The following is a 17,886-nucleotide window of genomic DNA, read 5'->3' as shown; positions in this document are numbered from 1 at the left end:
CTGAGCCATCAGCCCAGAGCCTGACGTGGGGCTTGAACTCACGGACCGCAAGATCGTGACCTGAGTTGAAGTCGGACGCTTAACCGACTGAGCCACCCAGGCACCCCTGTGTTAGGTGTTTTAAATGCTTACTCTCAAGTAATCCTCACTACAAACCTATGATACCATTAATCCAGAGCTCTGGAGAAAATTTAGGCTATTGATATATACCTGGAAGTCAAATGCATGAAGATCAACAAAGAAAAAAGGCAAAACAAACCAAGAGAGTAGATAAGACTGTACAGTGAGGAGGAAGTACAGAGAGAAAAGATGAAAGCCTAAGACACAACCCCAAGAACAGCTGCAGATGTTCAAAGAGGAACAAAATGACATAAATACGAATGATCAGATGGTATGAGGAAAATCAGAGGAAGTTTATATCAAAGAAACTTAACACTTGGGCTTATTTTAAGGCACTATAAACAATGACACAAGTTCAAAAGGTAAGGACAAAAAGGTGTTAACTAAGTTTAACAACATGGAGGTCAATGATTTTGACCATGCACATCCTCTGAAAGGGTCTCAGGACTCCTCAGTGCACACTTTGACAACCACTTTGCTAGACTGATGAGTTCTATTTTCTCTATGAAGTAGGAGGCAAAGCCTTGGGACATGCTTGGTTAACATTTGAGTAAAGAGGGTAGAGAATGATAAGATAATTAGAGAAAAGCAGAAAAAAGGCAGGGCAGGGAAGGGCACAGGTGAAATTGAAGACCTTGAATTCACAGTGGCACCATTCTGTTGTGATTTTTTTGTTTTTGTTTTGTTTTGTATCCTACAGTACTCAGAAGCCAGTTTAGCAGACAAAGAGAGTAAATAAATGGATTAACCCAGAATTGATGGTTTCACCTGGCAGAAAGGAGCTGGGAAGATATAGAATCTAAGATGGAAAGGAAAAAAATTAATTGCAGCAGAAGGCTACAAAATGGGACAGTAGTACTGAAGCTAGAGAATTTAAAACCTAAAAACAGGTAGAGTAGGAGTAACTCAGGGACAAAGTTGAAAAGATTAAAAAAAAAAAAAAAAGACAGAGGATCTTATTGGAGCCATGAAAAGGTTTTAAAACTGAATCATAGTGCGTAAGTAAACAACTCTGTAAATTTACTAAAAATCACTGAATTGTGTATACTTAAAATGTGTGAATTTTGTGGTAGATAAATTATATCTCAAAAATTTATTAAAAAAAAAAAAGATTACAGTCAGAAGCCAAGACGTTTGCATTTAAAATCTCAGAGGTAGGACAAGTTCTAGAGTGTGGTGAGAGTAGGTAGTTCAAGAAGAATGGAAGTAAAGCTCATAGGAGATGGCCAAGTAGAGAAATCAAGAGGCCAGTCTCCAAATGATACGTTATAGTATTCATTCATTCATTCCACAAACAGTTATTGACCATTATGTGCCAGATACTATTCTAAACACTGAGGACTAAGCAGCAAACAGAGCAGAAAAAAAATGTGGACTTACATTCTAGCATGATACCAATTTTATATGGAAAATTTAAAAAGAGGATATGTGTATATATGTACATATATATTTACGAAAAATATAAGGACTTACACCAAACTCTTAAAAATTATTGCCTCTAGGGAAAAGGGTTATGAATGAGGGTAAGAGTACGTTGTAGTTTAACGTTTTACATACATACTACAGCCAACATTTACACAGCACTTATAATGTGCCTGGCACTGCTCTGAGTGATTTATAGATATTAGCACTTTCACTCAAGAAAACAGTATGCACTAACATCAATCCTATTTACAGATGAGGAAGGTAAGTCACAGAGAGATTAGATAACTTGCTTAAAGTCTCCCAGCTGGTTATGGCAGAGCCAGATTTTGAATACAGGCAATCTGGTTTCAGAATCTACAATCTTAACTATTACATTATGTATTAGTTTAATACTATAATGCAAATGATTCATGTATAAAGGTATTATAAAAAAAATAAAAAGGGAGAAGGTATTTTATTTCATAGAATCCTTTTTCTTAATAGTATATATTACAATTTTTTGTTATATATTTGGGTTACAGGTTTACTGTCTGTATGTTCTGATATGCTAGAAGATCCCTGAGGGCAGGAACCAAGCAAACTTTATCACCGTTTACAGCAAATTCCATAGTGCGTTAAATAATGTAGGTATTTTACAAATATTTATTTCGAAATGAATAAATAAATGAATGTATCTCTCAATAAATCAGGGAATTTCAGATAAGGACTGAGATAAACTATGTAATTTAAAGCAAACTTACTGCAAATAATTTAATAAATATTTGATTGCTATAGTCACAAGGAAGAAAAACGGATTATATTTACATATTTTCTCTCAAAAACAGTTTGTAGGCTATTTATAAAAGATGTATGCAAATTTTATTCAAGGTTCCCTCTCTAGCATGGACTTGGGATGACTAAGGTGTACTCTCCTACCACTGTGTATGAGAAAGAGGGTTAAGAATTCACAGGGACTCTTCTGGACTCCATGGATATGAGAAAGTGTGACCAAAGGGAAGTGGTACAAGAAACATCATTGTCTCTAAGTGCCTATCCTGGAAAATGGTTTTGGTACCCTACCTAACAGAAGCTGTTTGGGATAAGGGTAGGGGCACATTACAGAGAAAACTAGTTTTCACTGGTTACTTGGAGAAGGGAATAACCATAGGGATTAATTAGGGCAGTGATTCAGTGAAGCACTCAGTTGGCCTAACTCAGGGTAAACCTCATATCCTGGATAGTTGCTCCTCTTCTTGCCCAAATTCACTCTGGGAATTCTACCCTAGCTTGTCACCACACAGACTGAAAACCCTTGTTTTGAGCCCTAGAGAACGAATGAAGTCTTCTCTGTATGTGCCCTTCTTGCCATCAGGAACTTAGACTCCAGGATGACTGACAGAATAAGATACAGACAGACAGACTTACTGAGAGAAGAAAAACAAAAACAAAAACACAAAAACAAAAAGCAACCAGAGACAAAACAAACAAAAAATCTGGGATATAAAATTTCACCAGCATTAATAAAGAGTCAACAGGATTCTGAGATCTCAGAAGCCCTTACACTCTGGCCTCTCATACATTTCTTTTTGCTTTGAAATTGAAGAGTAGATTTCTCCTGGTACTGAACATTGGTCTGGCTAGTAGAGCACTAAGATCCTACAAGGCAGCCATCATCTCTCCTTATCTACTTCTACAAGCTCTCTAAATCTAAAACAGAAAAGCAGCAGTTAGGGACTATAAAAAGCAAGGTTCCTTCACTCTTAAAACATCCTTCCCAGAGGCCAAGCCATGGATCTCTCTTTGCACATAAATACACATATTATGGTCCCTTTCTTTAATAATGCCACATATGACACAGTCCTTTCTTCCAGATTTTTATTTTTTATTATTAAAATACTTAAGTGATAGCTATTCATATTTTATCTTTGTACCTTTTCACCATTGCTGGATTGTAAAGATAGATCTTCATAAAGTGTCTTTCCTTCTCATGATAACCATAAAAAGGCCTGAAATAAAAGAAAAAGATATTTCAAATTATTTTTATCATTCAGAGATGAAGTAATGCAACTTATTGCTCTAATTAGACTCAGCTAGCCTAATTCAGCCTTATTTATATTTAATATTACCCAAAACCTCAAAAAACAAACAAAAACTGCTCCAAAACCTTTCAATTAAACTTACCACAGATTAACATATAAAATATTGCAATCTGGTTACTTCTTTTAAAAATACCACTTTCAAAAAAAAAAATACCACTTTCAAAAAACTAGGGACAAAAAGGAGTGCAAAACTGTTTACACCTTAATTTCAATCATAATGACTGTTAAAAAATGACTTTTTTTCTCTATACTCTGAACATGTATGAGAAAACCCGAGACCTTTCAAGCACCTTCACCCATTTCTGATTTTCTGTCAAATGTTAAAGCTCTTCATTAACAAAGTCCTTTAATTAACAGCACTCATGTCACTTTGCTTGTCCGCTTATTATTTTTACAAATTCACTAAGCAGAGACAATTTGCCTATTATATATATATGTACATGTGTGTGTGTGTGTTTGTGTTTGTATAAAACACTCATGCAAGTCAAATGAAGCCCATGAAAACTGTGTAGACAGGAACGTAAGAGATTAAGAAGACCATGACCTTACTTAAGGACCCTAATTATGTTGAGGCTGGCTTTTTCTCTAGGGCATCAGCTAGAATGGGGAAAGGAAGAAGCAAAAATCTACACGGCAGAGAAACAAGTGTTCAGAGCAAGACAAAATAAGCTGGAATATCATGTAACATCATTTTAGGAGGATTTGAAACTACACCAGTACCTCTGATATACAGACTACCATTTTCATTTTTTTTTTTTTTAAGTAGGCTCCATGCCCATCATGGGGCTTCAACTAACAACCCTGAGATCAAGAGTCGCATGTTCTACGGACTGAGCCAGCTAGGTACCCCTATTTATTTATGTATTAAAGTAAGCTCTGGGGCACCTAGGTGGCTCAGTTGGTTAAGCATCTGACTCTTGGCTCAGGTGATGATCATGGTTCATGGGATTGAGCCCTACTATGTTGGGCTTTGAGCTGACAGCACCAAGCCTGCTTGGGATTTTCTCTCTGCCTCTCTCTCAAAATAAATAAATAAACAAACTTAAAAACAAAACAAAACAAAACAAAACAAAAAACATAAAGTAAGCTCTATGCCCAACATGGGAGTTTGAACTCATGACCCTGATATTGAGTCACATGTTCTACCAACTGAGCCAGCCAGGTACTCCCAGACTGTCACTTTCAAAGATGATGTAGTGAGAAATAATATATAAACAGGTATGAATTTGCATGCAAAAAAAGTTTTGTATCTCCCTAGAGTTTAGTTGTAAATAAGTGGTTGGTGAAATCTTTAGGTAGATAAACCTATTCACTTTTCATTTACAAAAAACTCTCCCATGGTGTCTGGGTGGCTTAGCTGGTTAATAAGCATCCAACTCTTGGTTTCTGCTCAGGTCATGATCTCGCTGGCAGCACAGAGCCTGCTTGGGATTCTTGGTCTCCCTCTCTCTCTGCCCCTGACTCACACTGTCTCTATCTCTCTCAAAATAAATAAATAAGCTTTTAAAAAATATAAATCAATAAAAATAAAAAATACTGTCCCTATCCAATGGGCACTAAGTAGAACTTACCCTCATTAGGACCCCATTTCTGTCACGTCTGACAGTGTAGCTGACATCAAATACAGGAGTAATCTGGTAGCAGTCATTATTTGCGGTATGAACTTTTTTCCCCCTAGCTATTTTCAAGCTTTTAAGTCAGAGCCTTCTATATGATTGTTGTAAAGCAATTTCTATTTTTCAAAAAATCCAACTAGGGGAGCCTGAGTGGCTCAGTCAGTTAAGTGTCTGACTTCGGCTCAGGTCATGATCTCATGGTTTGTGGCTTTGAGCCTTGCATTGGGTTCTGCACTGACCGAGCAGAGCCTGCTTGGGAATCTGTCTCCCTGTCTCTCTGCCCCTCACCTACTTGCACTCTCTCTTGAAAATAAACAAACATTGGAGAAAAAAAATCCAACTATTTACCAAGGTCTAAAAGGTTCTTTTTTTTTTTTTTCATGTTTATTTTTGAGAGACAGCATTCAAGGAGGGGAGGGGCACAGAGAGACAGAGACACAGAATCTGAAGTAGGCTCCAGACTCTGAGCTATCAGCACAGGGCCCGATGTGGAGCTGGAATTCATGAATGGTGAGATCATGACCTGAGCCGAAGTTGGACGCTTAAGCAACTGAGCCACCCAGGCGCCCCTACAAGGTTATCTTGTCCTTGCTACTCACTCCAATCACGTTTTCCTCTAGCCATTCTAAACATTTTAGCCCCTCTAACTTGATCTACACTCAAGTAACTTGCCACTCTCTGCCTCGAAAGCCTGCCCTGAACCCTGGCATGGTTTGCTTTCAATCTTCAATCACATCTCTACTTAGACTCACTTCCTCAGAAAGTCTTCTCTAACCATCACTCCCTATCCCTTACCCTTCGTTATTCTTTGATTTTTTTTCCCTTAGTAACACTTAACCACTTCCTGTCTAATTTGCTATTTACTCCATTTTTGTTCCCACGAAGGAAGGGGTGAAACAAAGACACGTTACATGAATGATCTCATTCTGTCTCACTGGCAAAATTCAACTATTTATTCCTCCTACTATGGTATTTTTCATGTAGGTAAATATAGCTATTTATCTGAAGACAGGAGTTATTTTAAGCCAAATAAATGGGGGAGGAGGGGGGAATTAAATCTGCAGTGTGGTCCATGTTATCTTTGCTTGTTTTGATTTTGCAAGAATCTTTTAGGGTTTTACAATTAGAATCTCATAAATTTCAAAAACTGAATATGGTAAGACTATCAAACCTCTAAAATTCTTTGTACATCTAGGATTCTGTTTTCACATCTGCTGACCCAAAACATAGCCTGGAAATTCTACAAATTCAGTTTTCTGCTTCTGTGTAATTTAACCTGCAACCCTTACTTCTTGCTGTTGGCTTCAGTTAATTCTGCCACAAGAATTCCTCAACAGGGAAACTCTTTAGAGGGAAAAAGTAGAATGGAACAGAGTTTGAGAATAGATATTTTAGGCTTAAAAAAATTATAACTGATAATTAAGAGTTAGTTTTTTCATATGGCAGTGAGAAGGAAAATGAAAATGGATAGCAAAAAACTCAATTAACTCAAATGGATTAAGAATCTCTTTATAGGATATTTTCTAGAATCATGGTAGCTAAGTGGCAAGGAATTCCAGAAATTAGCCTAAGGTCATAATCCTATCTCTTGACCTGGCCTCAGAACAATGCATTATCTAAAAAGACTGGAATCAAACCTGTACAGATTTTAATTTGGTAGCTAGATGCAACCTTGTCTACCTTAAAAAAGTAGGGAAAACTAAAAGACTAAAATAATCACAAAACTAGAATGTATGGTAAGGAAAAGGGGAATTAGGTTAAGAAAAAAATTAGAGTAAGAGGAAAGAATGGCAGCCAAAGAACAGCTCATCTTTTGCCTCAGGTATTCAGACTTTTTAATTTTTTATTCTTTATTTATTTTTGAGAGAGAGAGAGAGAGTGCGAGTGGGGGAGGAACAGAGAGAGAGGGAGACAGAATCTGAAGTGGGATCCAGGCTCTGAGCTATCAGCACAGAGCCCTACGTAGGGCTTGAACTCACAAACCGCAAGTTCATGACCTGAGCTGAAGTCAGACGCTTAACCTACTGAGCCATCCAGGCACCCCAGGTACTCAGACTCTTAAAAATATGACAACAGAAAGATTGGTGGCTGGAGTGCCTGGATGGTTCAAGTTGGTAGAGTATGTGACTCTTGATCTTAGGGTCATGAGTACAAGCCTCATATTGGGCACAGAGCTTGCTTAATTAAAAAAAAAAAAAAAAAAAAAGACTGGTGATTATTCAATTCACTAGGCAGTTTGAAGATTCAGCTTTGAAATTTTTTTTTAATGTTTATTTATTGTTTTTTGAGAGAGAGAGAGAGACAAAGTGTAAGCAGGGGAAGGGCAGAGACAGAAGGAGACACAGAATCTGAAGCAGGCTCCAGGCTCCAAGCTGTTAGCACAAAGCCCGACAGGCAGCCTGAACTTACAAACCATGAGCTCATGACCTGATTTGAAGTCAGAAGCTTAACCAACTGAGCCACCCAGATGCCCCTAGAGATTCAACTTTGAAATGAGAGTATGTATAGGAAAGTTCTTAGAAACTATTAAACATAAAAAAAAGTTGGAATATAAAACTGATAATTGTCTTTAACCTAATTGTTACTATCATAGGACAGGTGTGAACTTCCATCTCATTTAGTCAACCAAAAAGCTACTGAGCCATATCTACTAAGTGCCCAACACCATACAAAGTGCTAAGGATAGGGGTGCCTGGGTGGCTCAGTCAGTTGAGTGTCCGACTTCGGCCCAGGTCATGATCTCACAGTTCATGAGTTCGAGCCCCGCATCGGGCTCTGTGCTGACGGCTTGGGGCCTGGGGCCTGCTTCGGATTCTGTGTCTCCCCCTCTCTCTCTGCACCTCCCCAGCTCATGCTCGCACTCTGTCTCTGTCAAAAATAAATAGACTTAAAAAAAATTAAAAAAAAAAAAAAAAACAACAACAAAGTGCTAAGGATATAATGATGGACAAGACAAACATGGTCCTTTTTCTCATGGCGCTTACATGCTGGTGGGAGAAATACATAAAAATTAAGTAATCAAAAAATTAAAATAACTGCCAACTATATTGTGCTAAAGGAAACAAGAATAGACAGAAATACAGAGTAATTATAATGACAACTTATTTTTTTTAATGTTTTTTAGATTTGTTTTTGAGAGACAGTGCAAGCAGGGTAGGGGCAGTGAGAAAGGGGGACAGAGGGGGGACAGGGGAAGCGGGCTTTGCACTGACAGCAGTGAGCCTGATGCGGGGCTCAAACCCATGAACTGTGAGATCAGGACCTGAGCCAAAGTTGGACACTCAAATGAATGAGCCACCGAGGTGCCCCAACCTATTTTACGTAGGAAAGTCAGAAAAAACTTCTCTGGAGAAGTGAAGGATATGAAAGATTGGAGAAGGGTAGAGAACTCAAGGAAAGCAAACTGCATGCACAAAGGTGGGAAAGAGCTCAACACATCAGAGGAACTGAAAGAAGAAGACCCATGTTTCTAGATGGAATGTAGTGAACAGGGGTCAGATCACACAGGCTGTGGTTAGAAGCTTCAATTTACTCTGTGAACAATATGAAGCCACTCAAGGATTTTAAATGATTTTAAAAGGATCCAATTTATATAAGAAGAAGAATACTTTTGCAGCTCTGGAACAAGACAAAAATAGAAGGAAATTAAATTAAAAGGATACTGTGGTGGTCCAGAGGAAAGCCTAGATTAAGGTGGAAAAAGTAGACAGATTTAAGATGAATATACACATATCAAACTGAAAACATTCTAGTATGAGCTCCAAATCTTTCCTGCCAGCCTATTATTCCAGCTGCACCTTCCAGACTCACAATTTTATAGTCATCTTTGACTCCTGTCATAATCTCCATCCAATCAGACAGCAAAGCTCATAGACTCAACTCTCAGAACAGATCCAGAAGCTGACCACGGCTCAGTACTCCCACTACTCCCCAAGTGCAAGCTACTGTATTTTCTCATCTCACCCAGATTAATGAAAGTCTCCTAATGTTCTCCCCTACTTCTACCCTTATCCCCCAATGATCTACCCTTCACACAACTGCTTAAGTAATCCTTTCAAGTCTAAGTTAGATTGTGACTACTCAAATTCCTGCAAAAAAACTCAGAGTAAAAGCCAGAGTCCTCAGAACAGCCTAATGTTGTGTTTCTAAAACTTTAGTATGCATCAGAATCATTACAAAGGCTTATTATTAAAACACAAATTGCTGGGCCCCACAACCAGAGTTCCTGATTCATTAGGTCTAGGGTGGGACCCAAGAATATATATATATATTTTTTTAATTTTTTTAATGTTTATTTATTCTTGAGACAGAGACAGAGCATGAACAGGGGAGGGGCAGAGAGAGAGGGAGACACAGAATCCAAAACAGGCTCCAGGCTCTGAGCTGTCAGCACAGAGCCCGACACGGGGCTTGAACCCACAAACTGTGATATCTTGACCTGAGCCAAAGTCAGACGTTTAACCGACTGAGCCACCCAGGTGCCCCGACCCAAGAATATATTTTAAATAAGTTCCCCAGTATGTTAATCTAAGTCCTCTGAGAAGTTGATGCCAATATGTGCAAGAAATTTATTTGGGAAACACCTGTGAGAGAAAATGAAGCAGGACCCAGGAAAGGCTGGGACAGCCACCAAAATTAGATAACATCTGGTCCCAAATGAAAGAAAGAGGGACAGAGGGAAGATGGGTAGCAATATCTTCTACCGATGTAGAAGTGTGATTCTAGCAGTGTGATTCTAAACTAAGTGCAGGAAGGCTTTCAGAGAGTTCTCAAGTGCTTCCTAGGAACAGGCCTGCCCTAGTATCTATCCTTCCCAGGCTTAGCCATTGGCTGGAAGTAGCTTATGGAAAGCAGCTTCAGTTTATATGGAATGATTGATTTCAGTGCAATAGTGGGGCCACTGTTCAATTATGCTCCTTGTATTCGGAGATCTGATAGGTGCATTCTCATAGCTTTCAAACCAGGTAAAGCTGAAGTTGGTGATCCTGGAAACCATACTTTAAGAACCATTGGCCAACACAATCTCCATCCATTCATCTCTCCCTAACCTCATTTTGTCCTACTCTCTTTTCCCTCCATTCTAGCTACCTGGCCTCCATGTTGTTCCTACTCCCTCACCTTCAAGTCTTTGCTCAAAAGTCTGTTTACCTTGTCAATAACACCTTCCCTGATTATCCTATATAAAACTGCCACCAGTCCATTTCTCTTCCCTACACTATTGAAACTTCTTATCCTGCTCTACATCTTTATTCTATAGCACTATCACATAATAAAGGAATAAATTTATTTCATGTTATATCGATTGGTTATTTTCTATTTCCCATTACTAGAATGTAACCTCCACGGTGGCATGGATCTTTGTTTTGTTCACCAATATATCCCAAGCACCTAGAACAGAGCCTAGCACATGGAAGGTGCTCAATAAGTATTTGACAAATAAATTACATGAATTTCTACAGGTCTAAGAAGTGTAGAAATGGAAAAGGTTAAAACAAAAATCACTGTTAACCATCTATCTTTCACTGCAACAAAAATTTACTTTAAAATGTTACAGCATAGGGGCGCCTGGGTGGCTCAGTCAGTTAAGCATCCGACTTTGGCCCAGGTCATTATTTCACAGTTTGTGAGCTCAAGCCCCATGTCGAGCTCTGTGCTGACAGCTAAGAGCCTGGAGCCTGCTTCGGATTCTCTGTCTCCCTCTCTCTCTGCCCCTCCACTATTCGTGCGTGCGCTTGCACCTCTCTAAAATAAGCATTAATAAAAATTTTTTTAAAGTTACAACATAAAATTCGCCCCACTCCCATCAGAAGTAGAAGAAAAATAAACAGTATCTTTAAATCAGATAGCTTTTCTTTTACTTAGTACTAAAAACATAAAGAAATTTAAAAAGATGTTAACATATACTTACATTCCTGATACTAATGACACTTTGAACACGTGCTGAGCAGTGGAAGATGGATTGCCTAAAGCCACATTAAGTGCTCTGTCGATACTGAATGCCATCTGAGAAAGATAGCTTTCTGGCTGCTGTCCATAACCATCGTATGGCACATAGAGGTAAGGAAAGATGCCATGTAGATGAAGACATGTCTTCTGACCTAAAATGTAACACATTATAAAGTTTAGTCTTGAGATGCATTTAAAATTTTTAACATTACAAAGCACAGAATGCAAGTCATTTAAACATTCTAATGACAACACAGCTTATCTAGGATAACTAACAGTTGAAGAAAATTAACGTATAATTAAAGCCACCTATTTTTTACATTTTACACCTAACATTTTACAACAGAACATTTAGAAGCATTTTATAAACATAAGCATTCTAGTATGATTTAAATAGTTTTGGCGAAAACGTTTGAATATTTTACCCTCACAATCTAACTAGCTTTATATACTTCACTGAATTGCCCTATAATAATACCACTTAGCACAGTGTTATGAACCTTATAAAAAGTCACTGAAAGTTCATTAAATAAATCAATGAATATCTGTCTTGGCATAAATGTTTTCAAACCAGAGACTTTCCTGAGACAGACTACTCTGAACGTTTGCTGTTCAGAGGATAAAAGCAGTTCCAGTATGTGGAATTTTGCTATTAAGGGTGGGGAGGGGAGTTTGGGAGGGGTAAAAATGAAATTTTGCTATTAGAAAACAAAACCAAAAAAGACAAAAACATATCATTTGTCTATAATAGACTTCTGGATATCTAAACTGCACATTTGGTGGACAGGGGTAGACACAATGAGAGGTGAAAAAACAAGCATGTACACTTCCCAGGAAGCCACTGTATCAGGCAAGGTGCAGAAGGGGTAAATGGTGCTGAGTTGCCAACAGAAAATCCAGCACAGCCATGATAAAGAAAGTAGTATGAGTAACAACCCACAAAAGAAGTGCCACAGAAACAGTAATGTATCCATGACAAGGTTAAGTAACAACAGCAGCAACAAAAAACAGATGCACCATTACTCTCATGAATTTGGCAGGGCTGTACAGAAGTGGCTCCTATCCTCAGAGCACTGTCCCTAGCTCCCCTTGGGTACATGCCATTTGTCTATTTCAAACAGAGAGAATGGCAGTGATGGAAGAACATATCCATTTTTCTCCTCAGGCTGTCACTCACTATCCCTGCACTGCCCTGCCAACATAAGCCCTGGCTTCTTCCCCACCCCTTACCCTACTCTGCTTCACTGAGATTTTTTTTCTTTCTTGGTAGGAAAGTAACTATTTGTTTGCTTACTATTTCCTATTTATAATTCAGAATGAATTATATAAAATACCCAGAAAATAGTTCTATATTCTGTTGTATTTCATACTTTCTATAGTGAATAACATCAGCTTATCTTATTTTTAAGGTACGGCTACAACAGAATTAACAAATAAATCTGGAACAGTTATTACATACAGCATAGCAAAACTGGAAAGAACAATCACACAATGGAATAAGATCTATAGCCTCACAAGTGTGGAATTCGAATTTCAACTACCAACTTTCACACTTTTGAACAATTACAAATTGCGCTGCTGTTAGACCACTTTCTATTTTTAGCAGCAGTTATGCTGCTTAATCTCAAAGAAATGGAAAAAAAAACCCTTTCAGTTAAAAGCAACTTCATTGGCTATTTTGTTTCATTTCAAACATGGTACTATTTCCTAAATATTGCTGTTTTTTTAATTCTTCAAATAGAAAAAAATCAAATTCTTATTATGAGTATTTAAAAACATATTTAAATAGTTTACTGATGATTTACTTGAATGCTTTTTAAACATCTCATGAAAAAATGTTACAACCATTACCACTCAAGATATAAACCTCAATCTGGTTAAGAGCAACTGGGATGTTACATCGTGGGGGTAAGGGAGGTGGAGACAGAAGTATCCTCTTCTAAGCTGGCAGATCTAAGACCAGTGGTTACAGATTTAGTGTAACAGTGTATTTTACAAGCAATTCTGTAAGCTCTTAAGGTATTAATTTTATAGTCCCTATATCTCAATAATGGAAATTTAGACAAATTTTACAAGGAATGATTATAAAATCTGATTTCTACCAAGTTTCTTTACAGGTAGGATATTCAAAGGTCATAGAATTTTTTTTTTTTAATTCCCACTTTTCCATCTCCTGTGAAGTAGGGGCCAGAACAATTATCTATTTATAGGCTTTGAAACTTAGGTATATGATTTAGGAAAAAAGCAGAAATGATTTATTTAGCAGGCACTGAACTAAGTGCCTTACGTGTATTTATTTCTAAAACATACAACAACCTTACAAGTATCACAAAGGTTATTTTCCCAAAATCACGTACCTATTAGGTAATTGAATCAAAATTTAAAAGCAGATCAATAAAATCTAAAATCAATGCTCTTTTCATTTAACCATGCTGGTTCAATTTTTTAAAAAGTTAATGTTGGCTCCCTTAACTCCTAAGCTCTTATTTTGTAATGTAAATGCCCGTTTCCTTATCTGACTCTCATTTGAAACTTCCTTGGAGCTGGTACTGTGGTTGAAAGATCATAATATCCCCAAGACCTAGCAGAGAGCGTATAATATGTACTTAATAAATATTTATTAAATGCATGAACAAACCCTCAGCTAAACAGATTTATTGGGGAGAGGAATGGTATAAAAGCCTTGAGTATCTGAAAAAAGGAATCTATAAAAACAGAGGGACTTTGATACAACTAAGGATTACAGAGTTACTGAAGGACATGGGTGTTGGGGTGAGTCCTCAGCTTACTGCTCTTTCCTGCCCCGAATAACCCAAAGTCCCATGCTACACTGTAGTCACTACATCAACACAGGTGTATTCCCCTCTGGTTCTCCAGAAGCTAGGGATGACTCTGTGCCTTACCACTCTTGCTCAAGAATAACCTCCTGAAGAACAACCACAGCACAAAGAATTCTTGGCATTGCACTGATGGCTCTAATATAGAATGAGTATCATAGAAAAGAAAATGAGGAGAAACAAGATAAAATAAGTTCAAAAAGTTAAGCAAGGAAAAACAAATGTGTAAAAATCAATGTGTTAATCAATTTGTTTGGCAACAGTAGGTCTTTTATTATTGTAAAACTTGTAGTTCTGTAACTGTATTACTTTATCTTGACAAGGTACAGACAACTTCTATAGATTTCCCTTCATCAGCTCTACCCCCACGCAAATGTGTGGGGCCACACATATGTAAAGTCCCTTGGAGATAAACTATTCTGCCCCACCCCCATCAGTTAGGATCAGATTCAGCTATGAGAAAAACACCGTAAAATCAGTGCCTTCAGCATTCAGTCAGTGGCTTCTCTCTCATAAATTAAGTCCACAGGTAGGCAGCTGCTACTGGGCACTTAGGATTTTTTCAACATCTAGTTAGTTGCCTAGTTAAGAACTTGCAACTTCAGGAGAGACTGGACGCATTCAGGGAGGTATGGCTGTAGACAAGAACTTGCATCTTCAATACAGAGGCCTTTTCACTATACTCTAAAGAGTTTCATACACAGGATTCTTTTTAAGAATGCTTTTATAAAACTAGTGAAAACTATGCTATTTTGAAACCCTGCTAAATGATTTGGGATTCTTAACCTGTTTAAAGTATTAGCTATTTCTAAGTAACATATGTACCCAAAGAAAGCAAGCAACCGGCATTCTTTATATCTCTGATTTCTGAATGTCCTCTCTTATTGTCATGTCAAACTGAATGAAAGCAGCAAACTCAGTAGGAAAAAAGACTGCCATTTGGAGAATAAGCATGTGTGTGTGCGCGCGCGTGCGCGCGCGCACGCACACACACACACACACACACACACAGAGGTTTCAACATTTTTTAAGAGTTTGGACTTTGCAATTTGACTGATGTTGCCTAATACAGAAAGTGCAATAAAGATGTTTCAGGAAAGCTCCACAGAAACTTGTCACAGCATAACTGCTGGCTTTTAGACACCATGGCAAAACTGTGTGGAGCTGGCTACTTTCCAACTCTGTGTAAGTAGGGCTTCTATAACAAAGGTAGGTGTCTCTGTAACAGCCAGAGTACTCGGGCACTGTGAAGCTAATCTTTTACAGAACTTAGAAGTACACCAAATATTAAGTCCTCTGTATTCCAACATTTCTTATGTCATTTTCCCACAATGTCTTCTATATTTTAAGTGCCTAGATTTGGTCTCTTAATTAAATTGTGCATAAAATCTTAGTTTATCCATAGCAAAATTACCTATATTTTTTTGTAGATCCATTTTTGATAAACAGAAAAACTACCATGTATCTTTTCTCTAATTCTGAGGTCTGCAATTTTTTTCCTGTAAAGTGGGAAATGGTAAATATTTTAGGCTTTACGGGCCATACTGTGTCTGATATAACTACTTAACTCTGCCACTGTAGCCTGAAAGCAGCCACAGACAGTAGTATGTGCATGGCTGTGTTGTTCCAACAAAATTTCATTTACAAAAACAGGCAGCGGGAGGAATTTGGTCCATGGATAGTAGTTTGCCAATCCCTGCTCCAACTGATTAGACTTCATCATCCAGAACAGAAAAGCTTATGTTTTCTCTTTTCTTTTTAAAACAAGCTGACTGGTCACCACAATCAAAATCATGCTGGCCTAAGAGTATCCTAGGAGACTGAATAAGAAATGCTTATTTTGTAACTTGCAACCCATCTCCCAAATCTCAAACTCAATATACACAAGATTTTAAACAAAACTCTACAGAGCTATCAAACAGAAAAACTTGGTATGTGAACAGGAAAATGTGTATTTATGGAATTTTTCATATTTACTTTTTGGAATATCTCTTTTTAAGTTTTATATCACTGTAATTACCTCAATCTGTTTCCCTCCAAGCAGTCTTTCTTTGCTTCTTTCTAAAATTTCACTCCATCTTTTTTTTCCCCATTCCCACAAAACCACAAAATGAACCAAGCAAAACTTAGTCGCAGAAAGCAAATGTTATATCACCCATTACCATCTAAGAAAAAAAAATCTTAAGTACTCTTAGCTCTAGAAATTACATTTTCAGAATTTATCCTAAAAAAATTAAGAATATACATGAAGATTTAAATATTAAGATGCTTGGGCGCCTGGGTGGCTCAGTCACAGTTGAGCATCCGACTTCAGCTCAGGTCATTGATCTCATAGTTTGTGACTTCGAGCCCCACATCAAGCTCTCTGCTGTCAGTGTAGAAACTGCCTCAGATCCTCTGCCCCTCCCCCCTCTGTGCCCCTCCCCTGCTCACACTTTCTCTCTCATTCTCAAAAATAATGATTAAAATAAATAAATAGATATTAAGATGCTAAGACAGTATTACCAATAGTAAAAAAAAAAAAAAAAAAATTGAAGACAATATAAACTTCCAAAAATAGGAGATTAATTATGATGTATCTCTATCATAGATCTATGGCTCTTATACCAATTCCTGCTTACTGTCTTTGTAAATACAAATTTATTGGAACACACCAATAAATTTATTTGGAATGGGCTATTGCTGCTTTGCTAACAGGCAGAGTTGAGAAGTTGCAACAGAGACCAAGCCTGCAAAGCCTAAAATATATACTGTATGGCCCTTTACAGAAAAAAAGTGTGCCAACTTCAGCAACAGATGGTGTAGAAGTATGTTTCCTGGCATGAAGAGATGTTTATATTTATTTCAGGTAATATTCAGGTTTATTTCAATTATTTATATATATATATAAAAAATATTACATGAGATAAAGATTTTATTATTTTCTTTTTGCTTATGGATATTTTCTAAATATACAGTTTGTGTAAGAAAAAGGCAGGAAGAAGTCATCTACTTCTAAATGACTCAGAAATTAAAAAACAAAAAAAACCTAAGTATTATCATTAACCATGCAAAGGGCGTATGTATATAACTTCCTGACACTTTCTCTTCATTTTCTCCTTTCATTTGTAAATAACGCTTTAGGGTTTCACGTTTATTCATGCCATTTTATTTCTTCAACTAAATTATACATGGCTTTATTTAGAATCACTGGCTTTAAGTTATCAATCCTACATTAATAACAGAACTGTATCTTTCAAACACCAGATGTTTCAAAGGCCTATTTTATTTACACACTTGTCTAATATAGATCTTTGTATCTCCAGTGCTAAACACGATTGGTTTCCTCATTTATTTTTTTAGTTTATTTATTTTGAAGAGTGCGCATGCACGCACACACACACATGAGCAGGGGAGGGGCAGAGAGAGGGAGAGAGAGAATACAAAGCAGGTTCTGCACTGTCAGTGTGGAGCCTGACGCGGCTCAATTTCATGAACCATGAGATCATGACCTGAGCCTAAACCAAGAGTTGGACACAACCAACTGAGCCACCCAAGCGTCACTGGTTTCTTCATTCATAAATGTAGGCATAAATTCTCTGTTCTTTAAATACTTTGTGAAAGCCCAATGTCAGGTGCTAGACCACAGGCTGCTCATAATCACAGTCCCTGAACTCATGAACTTTTTACATTCTACTCAGAGATAAAGATGAGTAAACAGGCAATTACAGTATCAAAAAGTATCTAACTCAGATTTGTGAGAATATAGAAAGGCTTCCCAGAGTAAGTAACAAAAGAGCAAAGTGAGAAAGAATGTTGCCGTACATACAAAAGTCTGAAAGCAAATATGAACATACATGGTCTGGGAATAAGAAAAATGTAGTT

General features: G+C 37.4%; 1 protein-coding gene across 5 annotated transcripts in view; it reads right to left on the bottom strand.

Moving 5' to 3' along the window:
• The window catches only part of REV3L (REV3 like, DNA directed polymerase zeta catalytic subunit), a 171,305-nt gene that overhangs the window by 104,769 nt on the left and 48,650 nt on the right, over nucleotides 1-17,886 (bottom strand). For all 5 annotated transcript variants that reach the window (XR_002078270.2, XM_019443109.2, XM_053904570.1 and 2 more), the window contains exons 2-3: nucleotides 11,148-11,337; nucleotides 3,456-3,530 (exon numbers count right to left, since the gene is read on the bottom strand). Coding sequence is in view for 4 of the 5 variants with exons in the window: in XM_019443109.2 (XP_019298654.2) it covers nucleotides 3,456-3,530; nucleotides 11,148-11,337 (265 nt within the window). In the remaining variant the exon portion in view is untranslated. The remainder of the gene's footprint in view (nucleotides 1-3,455; nucleotides 3,531-11,147; nucleotides 11,338-17,886) is intronic.

This window comes from Panthera pardus, unplaced genomic scaffold, assembly GCF_024362965.1.
Source record: "Panthera pardus isolate Hobbes unplaced genomic scaffold, ASM2436296v1 HiC_scaffold_17, whole genome shotgun sequence".
NCBI lineage: Eukaryota > Metazoa > Chordata > Mammalia > Carnivora > Felidae > Panthera > Panthera pardus.
Note: the sequence above shows the minus strand (reverse complement) of the source record. Positions and strands in the feature narration are given on the sequence as shown.